Source organism: Lethenteron reissneri, chromosome 30 (genome assembly GCF_015708825.2).
Source record: "Lethenteron reissneri isolate LAM-NWPU_2019-01 chromosome 30, ASM1570882v1, whole genome shotgun sequence".
Classification (NCBI taxonomy): Eukaryota; Metazoa; Chordata; class Hyperoartia; order Petromyzontiformes; family Petromyzontidae; genus Lethenteron; species Lethenteron reissneri.
This window is the reverse complement of record NC_083808.1, coordinates 13,858,732-13,875,738: the sequence shown is the minus strand read 5'-3', so window position 1 is coordinate 13,875,738 and position 17,007 is coordinate 13,858,732. Positions and strand designations below refer to the sequence as shown.

At 45.8% G+C, this 17,007-nt stretch overlaps 1 protein-coding gene across 4 annotated transcripts in view; it reads right to left on the bottom strand.

Moving 5' to 3' along the window:
• Positions 1 to 2,741: 2,741 nt before the first annotated feature.
• AASS (aminoadipate-semialdehyde synthase) overlaps positions 2,742 to 17,007 on the bottom strand; it is a 50,893-nt gene continuing 36,627 nt past the window's right edge. For all 4 annotated transcript variants that reach the window (XM_061563114.1, XM_061563112.1, XM_061563113.1 and 1 more), the window contains 7 exons: positions 14,631 to 14,771; positions 14,076 to 14,243; positions 13,339 to 13,434; positions 8,789 to 8,898; positions 7,407 to 7,495; positions 6,354 to 6,530; positions 2,742 to 5,149 (listed from right to left, as the gene is read on the bottom strand). In XM_061563114.1, coding sequence (XP_061419098.1) covers positions 5,034 to 5,149; positions 6,354 to 6,530; positions 7,407 to 7,495; positions 8,789 to 8,898; positions 13,339 to 13,434; positions 14,076 to 14,243; positions 14,631 to 14,771 — 897 coding nt within the window. In that variant the 3' untranslated portion in view covers positions 2,742 to 5,033. The remainder of the gene's footprint in view (positions 5,150 to 6,353; positions 6,531 to 7,406; positions 7,496 to 8,788; positions 8,899 to 13,338; positions 13,435 to 14,075; positions 14,244 to 14,630; positions 14,772 to 17,007) is intronic.

The following is a 17,007-nucleotide window of genomic DNA, read 5'->3' as shown; positions in this document are numbered from 1 at the left end:
GAACATTTCATTAACTCCTGGTACAAGACAGGAGCCGTACCGTGTGGGTGGTTTAAGACGTGGGTTTTTGCTCTTGTTGATTACAGCTTCACTCAAACCACTGAAGAATCGGAATCACGGGGATTTTTTATTTGTGAGATGAGAGGTGAAGTGTGGGGAGCCGAAAGTTTTCAATTCTCCCCGAGTTCAAACTGATTTTTTTTAAACGATGTATTAACAACGACTTGGGGAGTCTGGCAGCAAGATGGAGTGATCAGGTTATCTGACGGAGGCGGCTGGTAGAGACACGACAGCAGAGCACGGGTAAATGGAGGCTTGAGGGATGAGCGGCATCACCATATGCAACTGCATTATACATGTGTGTGTGTGTAGTGGCGTAATGTGCGCAGGGTTTGCAAACAGCAGTTGCATTCATGTACGGGGTTGCAAAGTGAGGTCAGGTCAGGACGAGCATGTGCAAGCGTGAGGCCTGGGAGACAGCAGACAGAGACGCCAGCAATTATCGAAAGAGGCAGTGATTGGCTGGCTGCAAATGCAAACACGGAGTCGGTGCCAAGAAGGCAAGAGATAGAAGCGATAAGAGGGGGAGCACGTGCATGAGACACCGGGAGGACACTGGCTTACGAGGGTCACCCGAGGACTCGTAATGAGGAGGGGAATATAAGGGGATGTGTGAAGCAATGGAAGTTTAACATGCGCCTTTCTAATTTTCCAGATATACAAACGTAGACATAACTTCAACCGAGATGATAGATTAAAATTGAGCAATCATTGGAAGGATGTAATTAACCAAGTTAAAACTTTAGCTGCCGTGCAGTTTACTGCTAGACAGCCAGTTTAGATTTATTTTCATAATCATATCCATATTCCCAGTCTGTTACCCCCAGCTTCACACACTACCATCACCATTACCACACGTTGTTTTCAGCTTGCGCAATTTAACCCCCGGGCAGCATAACAAAAGGCTGCTTAATTTTAGCTTCCTTATCTACTTCCGCCCCCAGCATTACAAAGCTTCAGTTTGAACTCCGTACGTTGCGCCCACCCCGTTCCTCACATCGTGGCCTTCCAGTCCACAGTTCGCCCACACACTCACCATGCCCTCCCCCCCCCCCTGCTTGTGTTGCGCCCGAAACGTCGTGATTTAATTTAGTTGTTTTCATTTATTTTATTTTATTTTTTACGTGACTTTACGGAAAAAACCAAAGAGTACAATGGAGGGGAGTTGGTTGGAGAGGAAGAAGTGAAGAAGTCAAGACCAGAGAAGTCCGGGACCTCGCCCTCCACACCTGGGGGCACGGGCGAGGTTGGATTGGAGGTGTAGTTGTAGTAACAGGCTAGCGGAGGAGAGGGTAGCGGAATCCTTAGTGTGAGTGTGATAGGCTAGTGGACAATAGGCGAGCGGGATATCAGTGTGAGGCTAGCGGAGTGAGAAGCTAGCGGAGTTTCCAGTAAGAGGCCAGCGGAAACCAGGCTCGTGGAGCCAGAGAGCATCCGTGACAGGCTCGTGGAGCAAAAGAGGGAGAGTTCGCGATGGGAGTACGTGGTGTTGAACGTGAGGAGCCTCCATGTGGGAGGCTACGAGTTAAGTTACACAGGAGAAAAAGACGAAGTTGTCCGCATGAATGAATACACGTGTGTAGTGACACAGCGCCGACTCCTGTACATCAGCAGTAACTGCAGTGGACACTTAGCGCACATGCCGTTGAGCCAGCAGGGCGGAGGAACTGGGGCAAGGGTCACGGTAGACCTCAGAGGGAGGCCCCTGGAACCCTCTAGTGGGTTCGAGAAGGGAAGTGCAGCTAGGGTGGAGCCAAGCCGCGCCAAAGGGAATAGAAACTTTATGGCGGGACCCCGGGGTCCCATAAGCCCCTGGCTCTCGTATAAACTGCATTGCGACGTCATTTTATGTCCGTTGAAGGCTAACAATATGGCAATCTATTCCTCTCGACGAGCTCTATACGATGCAATAATCAAAGTTTCAAAGTTTTGTTTATGACTACGGCATTCGTCCTCGTTGCGCTTGGACGACATGACAACAGAATGATCCGTGCCAGGTGGGTCGTGGCGTTTCTGTGCGCGGTGGGACGGAGTTGCCAAATTTTTTAAAAATTAATTACGATTTTTACTTCCATTTATTCGCGACCCCGGGGTCCTGCCATGAGGTTCATATAAGCAGCGGAGAGCGAGAGCTCCGGGCTCTCGGTTCTGGGAGTGGACTCGTCTCGTCGTCGTCGCCGCCTTCACCCGATCATTGCGGGGCCGGACAGTAGTTGACTGTCTCGGTCGACGCCGTCAGTGCAATGTGGACAGGGTGGTGTCTGGGCCAGGCCGTGTAGCAGCGTGGCCGAGAGAGAGGAGGCCGGAGTTTGTGGTGTGAACTAATAAAAAGAGAGACGGTGCCTCCTGCGATTACCTCGTCTCCAACGGAGTGTGTGTGCCGCACGCCACACGCACACACACACGCCTCGAGGAAGGAGGAAGGAAGAGACGACACTACACGTGTATAAATATAACACCATGAAGGAAACGCCTTTTGGATTCGTGTCTTATTCTGCCAAAGATGCTTACAAATTTTTGGCGAGATTCCAACTCAAACACTCCCATGAAAGGCATTATAATGTTGGGAGTGTTTGCAGGGTTGCTCTGCCCTGTTCATGGAGCCTTCCAGTTCGCCTGTGCGCAGGACAGTCAACACCATTGCCAGGCGGGAGAATGTGAATGAAAAACCACACACTGGGAATTTCCCAAATCTGTGTAATTAAAACTGTTCTGAAGAAACGATTCCAGGTATTAACATGTTCCGCATTTCAGCAAGACAAGTCGGGCAGCATTTGTTGTGCCTCAAATTGAGACACCTGAAACGATGGCAGACAAATTTATATTTTATTTTTGTAAATGTGTAATTCTGTTGCATCGATGCAGTCATCATGCGGCATATGGGGAGACGTGTGACCGATAAAGAGAGTACTGGACTGGATTTCGTACCCACCACATTAACAGGATCCCCGACTGGACAGTTACGGCCTGTATGTACACGCAGTGTTTGTATCACACTTTGGCTTCTATAGTTTACAACCAATAGTGCTGCTCACATGTGATTTGTTACAGCAATAGAAAACAGGTTACACAAAGCGTTAAATTGCACTTCAAGCATTAGAAAATAAACAGCACTCGTGTCCGTGGTTATATGTATGAAATACGTACATGATACAGATTTCAAAGTGTTGGAAATGCTAAGTTATTCACATGTAAATGCTATTAAACTATAAATAATAAAGGTTTTTGGGTTAGATTGCATAAGTATAAATATGTTGAAAGCCTCCACCACCCAATAGTCAATTAGTAAGGGATTTGTCATGTAAACAAGACGCCAAATAGTTACTTCAGCCCACCGGTGTGTTGGAGAGTAAATCCACAACAAATCCAATACACCGGTGGGCTGAAGTAGTAACTATTTGTTTTGTTTACGTGACAAATCTCTAATTGGCTGTGTCGGGTGGTGGAGGGTTTCGACACATTCATATTTCTGCGATCTAATCAAACCTTTATTATGAATAATATTGGTATGCTTGCTGTTGCTTCCATGTGTAATGGGAAACCGCACGACAGTGAAGTTTACAAAGCATTATACTGCTCATTATATAGCGCCAACTTTCCACACATTCAGTTATACGACTACGGCTGACCTTTTCAGTCATCCAGGAAGTCGTGCATATTCCTGCCCATTGTAACAATGCGTTAATACAGCATTTCGAAACCGTTTCCTACTCAGGCAGGCTTCATTGGTCCAACCGGTGGACAAAACACAAACTGCTCCCCGGTGGAAAAAGGCACCATGGCACGTTTGCCATTGCTTCTGAAGACCAAAAGATATGGTAACGACGCTCGATGCAATGTGTATTAAAAACTAAATGCAAAGAAAACGTATGCATATTTGTACTAACATTACCGCAAAACCACAAGGCCAAATGTTCACAAATTCATGAAGCTGTTCGAAGGGTAAGGTATGAAAGTGTATTATTGGTCCCATTGCATGGGTATTGGTCCCATTGCATGGGTGTTGGTGTAGAACTTTAAAAGCACTTCACCGAAGGAACCTATTTTAAATTGAGCGAGCTTCCTTTGATTCGACTTTGTGTGTCCATCGTACAGAAATGTATGCATTACTTCCTGTGGACCTGTGGATTTAACTTAGTGCAATATTAATCCCATACTTAGGTTAGCATGTATAACTCGCGATTGGAAGGCTGCACGTTGAAATCCCAGTTAGGGGTCGACTCAGCTTATCACTGCACTGGAGTAGTAAAATTATTACCACTAAAAGTCAAGAGTGGTAGTTTTATGAATGCGCCCGTCGCACACTGGGGTTCGCATTCGATCCTTGCCTCACCTTCCCCGCGCTGCTCGCTCGGCTGTCTGCTCCCCACTCACCGAGTGCTACACGGCAACATAACAGGCAGCTTTCATCTCCCAGAAGGAATGGCATCCCGAGTGGAATAATACATACAAATGAAACTAAGCTGTAAACTATTAAACTATGTTTTATTTTATCTTGCCAGGTAAGGCCCACTGAGCTATGTAGATCTTTTTCAGGCGCGACCTGGCCAAAATGATAGCTCAACGAAGTGGCTTATAATGTGGAAATTTCGAGCAGCCAAATACATCGATTCTAAAAGTGGAGGGAAAACCGGTGGACCCGGAGAAAAATCCATGCTACCACAGGGAGAGATATGGAATTTCCTCAACTGACTCAGGGCCATCAATAGATTTAAGCTCTGTCCCATTGTTTGAGAAGAAATAAAACGTTATTTAGCGTTTACAAAATGACTGTAAAGTCATAAAAACAAAACATTAAATGAGCAGAACATTCACAGCAGAGACAACTCATAACTGGGAAGAGTTGCTGACACTCGGAAAATGAATAGTTGAAAAAGCGAAATGGTGCTGGCGGAGTGCGGTGGCGCTAGGAGTGGTGGCGCTGGGGGAACGGTGGCGCTGGGGGAGTGGTGACGCGAGGGATTTCGGTGGCGCTACTGGACAGTGGTGCTGTCAGAGTAGATGATGCCCTCGGCACGGATTCTTTCCAGCAGGGGTTGGTAGATGTGAGGCTTTAGAGGTATCACCATGCCCTTCTCCCAGATCTCTCCTGAAGTCACACAGGGGGCTACGTGTCAGAACATCACACACTCACATATCTTTACCGGTAAACAACATCTCATCCGTCAGCCTACAGTAATTATATATTGATGGTTGCTAGGGTTAAGAGCCATTTTTGGCTAGTCTTGACTTGTGTCTCAGCACCAAGCTGTGTGTGTGAAACGAATGCTTATGGGTGTCCAGGGTGGCCTGGAATTCCATTATTAGTTTACTTCCATGTCACTGTAGTCCCTATAGCATATGTTGGGAAACAATGTTGTACACAACGCATGTTTTGTGAGAGATCTGTTGATTGCAAAATTAGTCTAAATGTAAATCAGGGTTGGGTAAATCCAGGCTTTCCACCTCGGTGGCTTTGTCTCTCCATGTGAACAAATCAACGGATGTGCGCAAAGTTACATGTGAATGCAGAGGACTAAAACACGTATTGGGCCCTGCGTGTCCTTAAAAAGCTCGGAGTTTGCCAATCGCCGCTGCACACATTAGTTGTACAACTGTAAGTTGTCTCACTACATTCAAACATTGGGTATGGCATTGGTCCTCCATCCATTGGAGCTGTAAGGCTTCATATGAAACGTGTGACATTATGAAGAAACTCCTAGTCAATTTAATTGGAAACGTTCTTACCACTGACACAATGCCAATTGTTAGTTATTCTAATGGCATAGGCCGAGGTGTTAGTGTGCCTTTATGTCTCAAAGCAATGCATTTTTTCTCTCCCACCACAGGTCTGACCAACTGGTGTTGTCTTTATAGAGCTGCCAATGTGGAAATCGTTGTGTTTTTATATCTCAAAGTTATTTTATCATCTGAGCAGGGCAAGGAGTTGAGCAATTCAGCCAATGTGCCAGCTCATACTGAATTTTCTGCTGACTCATCCAATACTCCCTCATTTTTAAAAATATATATAACCTGCCACTCTACCTAGAGCTATGCTTACTTCCGGTATCGCACCTTGTTCGATATATCCCGGACTAGGAATAGCGACAGCACTGAGTATTGAATAGCCGTCAAACGAATTTACAGCATTAAGCGCTGGATTCACATCCTGATGAAATTAACCAAAATCGCCTCCTTGCTATCGGAGGCAGTGGCACGATTTTCTGAACACTGGCACCAGGAGGGACATTCGCCATTGTGTGCATGGGACCCTGCATGCATGCGTGCGCAAGAGCAAGCTTTGGGCCTTGTACCGCTGAGCACCATCTTGGCAGCGATAGCGCAGGGGTAGCCCACGGTCTTGGCCATGGCCGAGTAGCCGCCGCGGTCTCCGTAGGACACCAGGTTCACCACCGTCTTCTCGCGCACGCCGGTGGGCAGGCGCACGACCACCTCGTTCCTCAGGATGACCAGGTCACGCTCATCAGGACCTGCGCACGCCATACGCACCGCCACTGCTCAGCACCACTGCACGACCTCTATCGGACGGTGTTACCAGCATCGACTTGATAACTGAACAAATCCCTGCGCTTTCCAAAGTCAGCAAACGTAATTTTGATTCTATTTTGTGCGACATATTTCAATTTTGGAGCTAAATTTTACTTTATAGCAAATATGTAATCATGGCCAATGCCATTGCACTTTTGCTTATGCCAAATCCTGCAACTGTTTCAGAGTTGACACCAGACCTCCACAATCTGCTCTTACATAAGACTACCCCTCTGGCTTGCTCTATATTTATATGTTACATGCATGCAATTAGCGCATGTGCACAAGTGATAATCTTTGGAATATTTCTGGACAATGTTGTAATGCCACTAGAGGCCACACTCCAGGAGGGTAGAGGCAGGGACTGCTCGTCGCACACTGGGGATCGCATTCGATCTTTACCTCACCTTCCCCGCGCTGCTCACTCGGCTGTCTGCTCCCCACTCACCGAGTGCTACACGGCAATAGAACGGGCAGCTTTCACCCCCCAGAGGGAATGGCATCCCGAGTGGAATATATACAAATGAAATTCAGCTGTAAACTATTAAACTATGTTTTATTTTATCTTGCCAGGTAAGGCTCACTGAGATATGTAGATCTTTTTGAGGAACGAAGTGGCTTATCACGTGGAAATTTTTAGCAGCCAAAAGTGGTTGTAAAACCGGTGGACCCAGAGAAAAATCCACACTACCACAGGGAGACGCATACAAATTACAAATATACAGCAGGTGCCAGGACCGGGATCAAACCCACGACCTCCTGCATACCATGGCGAGGCAGTTAACATCTCGTCACAGCAGCGCCCCAAACTGCCCTACCAAAGGAAAGCCGCTCCTCCAGGTGGGCGGCCAAGGCGTCGACGAGGCTGGGGGCCTCTCTCACTTGCTGCGCTCCCAGCAGCCCCAACCTGAAACAGCACCAAGCACAATCCGTTTATGGCTCCTGTCCTGGTCTTCCCTCCCTATGCCTGTTTACTCCGAGCACCTGAGGTCTGGATTCCTTGCCAGCTTGTTCCATTCTGTTGCTCGCTCCCATAAACGCCACGCCTTGTTCCGTTCTCACAACTCCTTCCCTGACAGGCTTTTTCTTTCGTCGTCTCCCCGATTCTGCCCGCTTTCTCCCTCTATCAAAGACTTCACAACATAAACTGAGCCCATTCCTCACCGCATACCTGGACCATCTCAGTCTTTGCTTCTCTGTATGTATGTATGTTTGTTCTTCCTTCGTACCATACGTAACCGACCGTGCTAATTGGAGGTGATATCACTCAGGTAAGCACTACTTCTCTTCTCATTTTGAGATGTTCCAGAAGACTATAACTGTAAAAGCTCCTGCCAGCTCAATATGGAATTATGTCACCTCTTGCTCAGGCTGCCAGTAGAGGTGAGCAAGACCCCAGTACTGTTACTGAGCATGAAGATACTTTGCTTTGACTTGGCAACACAATGCAGTTGGGTTTACTTCACATTAGCAGACATATGGTACTGTAAAGACACAGTAATATGCATTAAACCAGATTTCAAAGTTTGGCCAGTGTAATTTTAAGTCGAATAGTCATTGATAGTAACAATGTTTACTTTATTTACTTGGGAAGGCCTCACTGAACCTCAAGACGTTTTCAGCAGGGTACTCTACAGGGCTGTTTGACCAATTACACTCGTCACTGTTTTTAATTGGGGAAGAATAACTGTTCATGTCTATAGGAAATCCACGAAGCACTGTGATAAGTGTAGTTATAGGCATTCCGTTACCACTCTTGTCCAATGGCCATCATGTGTCCTACCCATGCCCACTTGCCTTTCTCAGGCAGTCATTTTGGTAACCGTGATTTGCGATTGTTCTCTGATCACATGCGTTGAACTCTCCCTCAGCATAACCCCTTGGCGTGCATCGTCGCCGCATACCTGTCAAGCCCTTATTAGTGACTACCTTATTACAGACAAATTCAGACCTTATTGGTCACCCATGCCCATATAAATATTAACGTTCATCTTAGAAAGTCCCATCAAAAGGGACAAACACAAATAGACACATTCTTTTGCCCGTATTGAAGCGGCTGTATGCCGTATGGACCTGAAACTCAATTTCCCTGTACAAGAATACAGGTAAACCATATGGGTTGACAGGTATGGTGCCGTGCTGTGGAGCGGCTTCGTGAGGCCTCTGCGTGCGTGTTTGGACGCGAGGGCCCTGATCTCACTGCTGCAGGGCACGCAGACTCTGCTCGTTGCCGCTCAGGCGAGCCAGCACAGCTTCCTCCAGGGCCGCCCCTCCCTCGTCCACGCCCAGCACGGAGCACATCAATTGCCTCTGCGCGACACAGACACAGCACACGCGGGCATGTGTCGCTATGATGTTCGTCTACCCAGGAAAGATTTGCAGAGCATCAAGACTCTTTTTCAGGAGGGTCCTGCCAGGTTCATGGTAGGGAGCGACATTGCCTTGTGCGATCCCAATTGAGTGATTTTGAGGTATTTTTTCAGCATTCGTATATATTGGCTAATGCCAGTTACATTTTGTTGCCAGAAAAAAGGGGAACACCTATACTCATATTTTGGTACTTGGCAAAGGAGGTCCCATGATGTAGCTGCTCACACAGAGCTCTCATTACTCTGATAGTGCATTGTCTTTGGGCTGTACGCCTTTTGGCGTCCTCTGGTCTAACACCTTTTGAGACTAGGCTCCAAAGAAAGCTGTCTCTGGTGTGGACCAATCAGTTTCAAAAACAATGCATATATTATCAGAGTATGTTTTCTGTTTGCATTCTGACCACAAGTATTGTGGTTAATGCAGACATGATTCCTTGTAAAAGGTTTCAGTTTGGTGTTTTAACATCTTAACACCTGTTTTGTTGCCAGAAAAAAGGGAAAAATCTATTCTCATTGTAGTTTTTTTTTTGCTTTGGAAACCACAGAAATCTGGAGGAAACCCATGCAGAACAGGGGGAGAACATACAAACTCATACACAATGGCAATCGAGTCGGGAATCGAATCCAGCCCCTTCCTGCGAGGCATGAGTGTTACCACTGCGTCACCCTGCTGTCCTGTACAATAGGGAGATGCAATTACCAACGAAACGTCGTACTCAAAGATTGTAAATGTTGTGGTTTCATGCTTCAACACCGGTGGGCTAAAGTAGTGAACTATTTGTCTTTTGTCAACGTGACACTTTTTTTACTGATTGGCCGCGTCAGGTGGTGGAGGGTTACAACACATTTATAAATAACGCGATCTAAGCCAAAAACGTTGATTATGAGAGAGAATATATTGGGCAGAACTCCTTCCTCTATTTACACACCCATATATATATATTTTTAATGCGATTGGTTTTCCAGCATAATGTTACCCAGCAGCATTTGCTTAATAAGCCTGACTGCTGATGACACCCAGGAAGTCGAGACCGGTCCAGTTTGCTGCTGGACGACATTGGCCTAAAAAGCCAGGTGTCGGCAACCTGTGGCTCCGGAGCCGCATGCAGCTCATTAAAGACTGCTTCGTGACCTTATTTATTACAGGCCACTGTCTAGTGTTCACACGCATTACAGCTTTTGAAAGAGGTTTTTTTACAGAATTCAAAAAAATGGCTGACCCCTACACTAGGCCAATGGGACTAAATATATATATTTATAAGTGAAGACAATGAACGTAGTCCTATGTATTATATGCCTTTATCCATAATGCTTCACAACAACACATAACGAGATAAAAGATAACGGGGTGGCGGGGGAGCAGGAGCAGAGCGGAGGAACATGATGCATTGAAGCGGCGACCGCTTTGTGTTAAGCATAAAATATGCACCCTGATGCTTTACAATAGTCAATAAAGACCCCCTGATATAATTCAAGACGAGTAGGCCATGTGTGCCATGGCCTTCTATCGGGGTCCAAATTTGCCAAATATAAAAAAAACCTAATTTCTCAATTGGGATTACACATAGCAGCAATCATCACCCCTAATGGTAGGGTACTGCCTATTTACAGTCCAGGTGCCAATAGCCACTTTGTGCCACCCCGGGACAGCTGCCAATGCAGGGGGATGCTGTTTGAATGTTTGAGATGAGATGTGTTTTAAAGTGCTTTGAGTTTCTGAGGCCTTTAACCCATTCCAGTGTTTCTTCCGATTACGTTCTGATTTCGATTTAAAGCTTTCGTGACTGCAGGGATTCATCTTCTTGGTTCTTTCGGTAAAGTCACGTAGAAGGGAAGTAATAAAATAATAAAAATAAAACATAATAAGATAAAATAATTCTCACGACGTTTCGGCTACAACGCAAGCAGCCGTCTTCAGGTGAAGAATGAGACACTACCAAGCTAGGAGCTTATATATAAGCTGGGTTAGAGGTGGAAGAGCGCCTTAACAAAAAGAATGTGCATATGAAAAGGAATTTAGCATATTCATGGGAAATGCGTAGGAGGTGGGTGGGGGGGGTTCATAGTCATATTATGCCCATGCATTATGCAGGATCAACAGCACCAAGGGGGGGGGGGGGGTGCAGGGAGTAGCATTAACAAAGGAAAGCAATGTTAATAGTATGTAGCTGCAGTTACTAAACAACCACGTAGAAAACTAAAGTATAAACTACATAAAAAACTAAAGTATAAACTGCATAGCACCATCAGTATACTTACTATACTCTACAATAAGCTGAGTTACTAACAGCAAGTAATACATTACAATTCTACGTCGTAAACATTATATAATATGCCTCCATCTAAACTTTATTCTCTTACATCACACGAGCATACACCGTACTATATACTGCCATAGATAAACCCAACATTAAATTATATACTGTATTGCTATAAACCAAGTCGAAGAGCTTGAAGAATTCCCTCATCAAGACTCTATATCATAGAGCCCAATGCATCTCCGACCAGAAACACATTGCCAGTAAACTCAAACACGTACGCCAAGCTCTTAAGGCTAATGGTTACTCCGACTACACAATCCGCAAAGCCATCACTCCAACCATCAAGAAGGATCCTGTTGAGGAGCCTTTCAAGACCATCACCTTACCCTACATTGCTGGGGTCACAAAAAAGATCTCCAAAATCCTGATTAAACACAAGATCCAGGTCCGATTCAACACAGTACATAAAATCCGTGATCTGGTACCGTCTGTAAAAGATGTGGTTCCAGACATACAGTACCCTGGCGTCTACAAACTAAGTTGCCTCTGTGGTAGCAGTTACATTGGGGAAACCAAACGACATGTCTCGGACCGCATCCGTGAACATAAAGCAGACCTGAAACACGGTAGGACAAACACCTCAGCCGTGGCAGATCACTGTTACAACTCAGTGGGCTCACATGACATTGACTTCTCCAAGACAGAGGTTCTCTGCAAGCCATCTGGCTATCATGAGAGATTCGTTCATGAGGCGATCCACATATACAAACACAGAGACAATTTTAACCGAGAAGATGGATTCTGGCTTAGCAATCATTGGAAGGACGTAATAAACCATTTCGGATCTTAACTGATTGTGTTCACGTTTACGGTGACTTTCAGACCGCGTTCCACTCACTGGCATTGTATTCTCCGCAGGGAATGGATTCTTTGCTCCGCTGCAAGTTTCCCCCCACGGCTCACCCATTGACACGACGGTCAATGGTACAGCGTATAATAACAAATAGTATAACATTTATATGCTTAATACAATGTACAAAGTAATATATAGTATCGTAATTGTATAGTAAACATATAGCAGTGTGATACACATTAGGGTGAGTAGAATAATACATAGTGTTATATTAAAATGTATAAGGTATAGGGTGGTTTATAGCAATACAGTATATAATTTAATGTTGGGTTTATCTATGGCAGTATATAGTACGGTGTATGCTCGTGTGATGTAAGAGAATAAAGTTTAGATGGAAGCATATTATATATTTTTTACGACGTAGAATTGTAATGTATTACTTGCTGTTAGTAACTCAGCTTATTGTAGAGTATAGTAAGTATACTGATGGTGCTATGCAGTTTATACTTTAGTTTTTTATGTAGTTTATACTTTAGTTTTCTACGTGGTTGTTTAGTAACTGCAGCTACATACTATTAACATTCCTTTCCTTTGTTAATGCTACTCCCTGCACCCCCCCTTGGTGCTGTTGATCCTGCATAATGCATGGACATAATATGACTATGAACCCCCCCCCCACCCACCTCCTACGCATTTCCCATGAATATGCTAAATTCCTCTTCATATGCACATTCTTTTTGTTAAGGCGCTCTTCCACCTCCAACCCAGCTTATATATAAGCTCCTAGCTTGGTAGTGTCTCATTCTTCACCTGAAGACGGCTGCTTGCGTTGTAGCCGAAACGTCGTGAGAATTATTTTATTTTATTATGTTTTATTTTTATTATTTTATTACTTCCCTTCTACGTGACTTTACGTTCTGATTACGTATGTGTACGTCATTGGAACGGAATCGATGCTGAATGGAATCCAAATTAAAAGACCATTCGGGAGGGCGTGTGGCACAGTTTGGCACCAGCTATCAGAGTGCGGTTGTGTCACTACAGTTCTATGCGGTGAGTACAATGTCTTTAAAAACAGCGGCGCCATGCCTCTCTTAAATAAAATTAACGTTAACCGCTTGCGTGTTCCGAAATACAGAGGTGAACAGGACATCCCCTTTCCTGCAACTTGCAAACATCTCGGAAAGGGAAAGCGTTAAGCACCATACGAATGTAATTATTATTATAGTTATGATTTTAAAGAGGGTAAAGTGTTTGTGCTACGCACCCAAGTGACAGCGGGAGCCCCGGGCTGCAGGGCCGCATGTGGCTCCGTGCTGATCAGCCCCAGCTGCACAAACGCCTTGGCCACTCTGCAATAGCCCTGCACTCGTCCACAGCACAAGCAAAAACATCCACACAAACACACAGCAACGTATCAGCTCTCTTTCCCATCATCGCTTTACCCAAGCTCGTATAACCCTTCTCAATTCAATTAAACAGTGTTCACGCTTATCTGTTACAACTCTGATGTTGCTGGCCCACATGACGTTTTGGGCATTTGGGTCTGTGCTCAGCAAGTGTGTTAAGGAAAACAAGTTTAACGATGCGGACCTGCATTCACACAACGTATTCGTACAATTTACAAACGTGGAACGTACTCTCTGCCTATCAAGATACGCAAAATAGATCACCATTACACTAACCGTGATGTCATTTATATTCATCCAAAAAAACCTCACCGAGTCTCAATATTTTCCCTTCAAGGGGATCTTGCATTGGGATATTTGACCAATTCCTGTATTTGTCTGCGGGAGGAAAGTGGAGTTCGTGGAGGATACCCACGTATGTGAGGGGAAAGGCTGGAGGGAGTGGATGAGGTGGAAATATTTCCATGCGAGTCAGACGTGATATGTTAGGATGAGCAACAGCCACCAGCCTCTTGTGCACCGTCTCATAACGTGCGATACATGGATGTGATGCTCGTGATGTGAATCGTAACGGACTCGCGTCTACGTAGCGCACCTTGTAGCGGAGGGTGCCTCGGAAGAACGTGGTAGTGTCGTGCACCCCGTAGTCCTTCACGTAGCTCAGGCTGTCCCTGTTGGGCACTCCCTCGAGGTTGAAGCCAGGCATGAAGTCGATTGGCTCCACCGCATCCAGCACCGAACCTCCAGCTGGAATCTCCACCACCTGTGGGGGCACAGCGCACATGACGTGCGTTGCTTGGCACCGCCATCCTTGGTCTCTGTGTGTGTGTCCGTTTCGCCCCCTGTCTGTCTCTCTCCCTCACCATGTGCTCTTGGGAAGGGATTCCTGTTGCCACAGCTCCCCCCCTCCAGTGCCCCCCCCACCATTGCACCCCCTACCTCTTCTCTTCCAACTCCACCCCTGTCATGGGCAGCAGTGATCACATGACTATGGCGGCCTGCATTTCTCAAAATATTCGGATGTACATTTTTTTTCCTCGATGTAATTGGGCCAACTAAAAGAAAAAAAATTCAGCCGGTATTATGCAAAGTTGATTTTCGAAGCACCCTGAATTTCAATCGATCCCTGCGCTACGCTCCGTGCTGTCACCTGTCCGTGTCTTTGGAAGCGAGCGGGGTTGATGGAGGTGAGCAGCACCCCGCGTGGGCTCCAGCTGAACTTATAGCGGAGAGGGTTGTCCGAGAACTCTGGTGCCGAGAGGCCCCCACAGAATGACACGTATGACTCCACCTACAAAGACACGCATTAACACACACACAGATATAGATTTACAAAGACTACCCATATAGCCTTTACCAGACTGTTGGGGTAAGTGTTGTTATAGCGAGCATCTATGAGGATCAATACAGATTAACACACACCCCTTCACATTCACACACATGCTGCACATCACAACAAAGACAAGGATCCCCCGTACAGCCTTAACAGTGCTGTTAGCGAGTGCCTATGAAGGCTGGCACGGCACACGAGGGGAAGGGTAGCCAACACCAAGCCTAGCCGCCTTTGTCTCCCCAATGCTGATGTTAACACACAGCACCAGGTACTTATTTAATGCAGAGTCGACGTAGGGGAGGCTCAGGACAAGTTCAAATATTCGCCACTTATTGGTCGTGAGTGAGAATCCATCTTGAGGAGATGGGTTAGTAGCACAGTGCGCTAACCACTACACTTATTGCTCCCCACACAACAACAACGGCCATTCGACACTGATATGTGGTGATGTTCCCACGGCGCTTCTGCCAGGCTAGGTGCACTCCGAGGCCATGTGAAGTGTTTAAGGCTTGCTGACAGGAGGTCACGAGACAGACCAAGGTTCCATGGGTTAATGGACTGAGATGACTGGCAGATGGACTGTGTCCTGTATTGTGCTAACTTTTATTCACACTTATACACATACCCACATACAGTGAGGGAAAAAAGTATTTGATCCCCTGCTGATTTTGTACGTTTGCCCACTGACAAAGAAATTATCAGTCTATAATTTTAATAGTAGGTTTATTTGAACAGTGAGAGACAGAATAACAACAACAAAATCCAGAAAAACGCATGTCAAAAATGTTATAAATTGATTTGCATTTGAATGAGGGAAATAAGTATTTGACCCCCTCTCAATCAGAAAGATTTCTGGCTCCCAGGTGTCTTTTATACAGGTAACGAGCTGAGATTAGGAGCACACTCTCAAAGGGAGTGCTCCTAATCTCAGCTTGTTACCTGTATAAAAGCACACTCTCAAAGGGAGTGCTCCTAATCTCAGCTTGTTACCTGTATAAAAGACACATGTTCACAGAAGCAATCAATCAATCAGATTCCAAACTCTCCACCATGGCCAAGACCAAAGAGCTCTCCAAGGATGTCAGGGACAAGATTGTAGATCTACACAAGGCTGGAATGGGCTACAAGACCATCACCAAGCAGCTTGGTGAGAAGGTGACAACATCTTCTTGGTTCTTTCGGTAAAGTCACGTAGAAAGGAAGTAATAAAATAATAAAAATAATAAAACAGCGTCTGACACTGTCACCTCGACAGACCTGGTTTTCACCTGAGGACTGCTGCTTGCGTTGTGGCCGAAACGTCGTGAGAATTGTTTTATTATGTTTTATTATTTTTATTATTTTATTACTTCCCTTCTACGTGACTTTACCGAAAGAACCAAGAAGATGAATCCCTGCAGTCACGAAAGCTTTAAATCGAAATTTAAGGTGACAACAGTTGGTGCGATTATTCACAAATAGATGAAACTCAAAAGAACTGTCAATCTCCCTCGGCCTGGGGCTCCTTGCAAGATCTCACCTCGTGGAGTTGCAATGATCATGAGAACGGTGAGGAATCAGCCCAGAACTACACGGGAGGATCTTGTCAATGATCTCAAGGCAGCTGGGACCATAGTCACCAAGAAAACAGTTGGTAACACACTACGCTGTGAAGGACTGAAATCCTGCAGTGCCCGCAAGGTCCCCCTGCTCAAGAAAGCACATATACATGCCCTTCTGAAGTTTGCCAATGAACATCGGAATGATTCAGAGGACAACTGGGTGAAAGTGTTGTGGTCAGATGAGACCAAAATGGAGCTCTTTAGCATCAACTCAACTCGCCATGTGTTTGGAGGAGGAGGAATGCTGCCTATGACCCCAAGAACACCATCCCCACCATCAAACATGGAGGTGGAAACATTATGCTTTGGGGGCGTTTTTCTGCTAAAGGGACAGGACAACTTCACCGCATCAAAGGGACGATGGACGGGGCCATGTACCGTCAAATCTTGGGTAAGAACCTCCTTCTCTCAGCCAGAGCATTGAAAATGGGTCATGGATGGGTATTCCCGCATGACAATGACCCAAAACACATGGCCGAGGCAACAAAGGAGTGGCTCAAGAAGAAGCACATTAAGGTCCTGGAGTGGCCTAGCCAGTCTCCAGACCTTAATCCCATAGAAAATCTGTGGAGGGAGCTGAAGGTTTGAGTTGC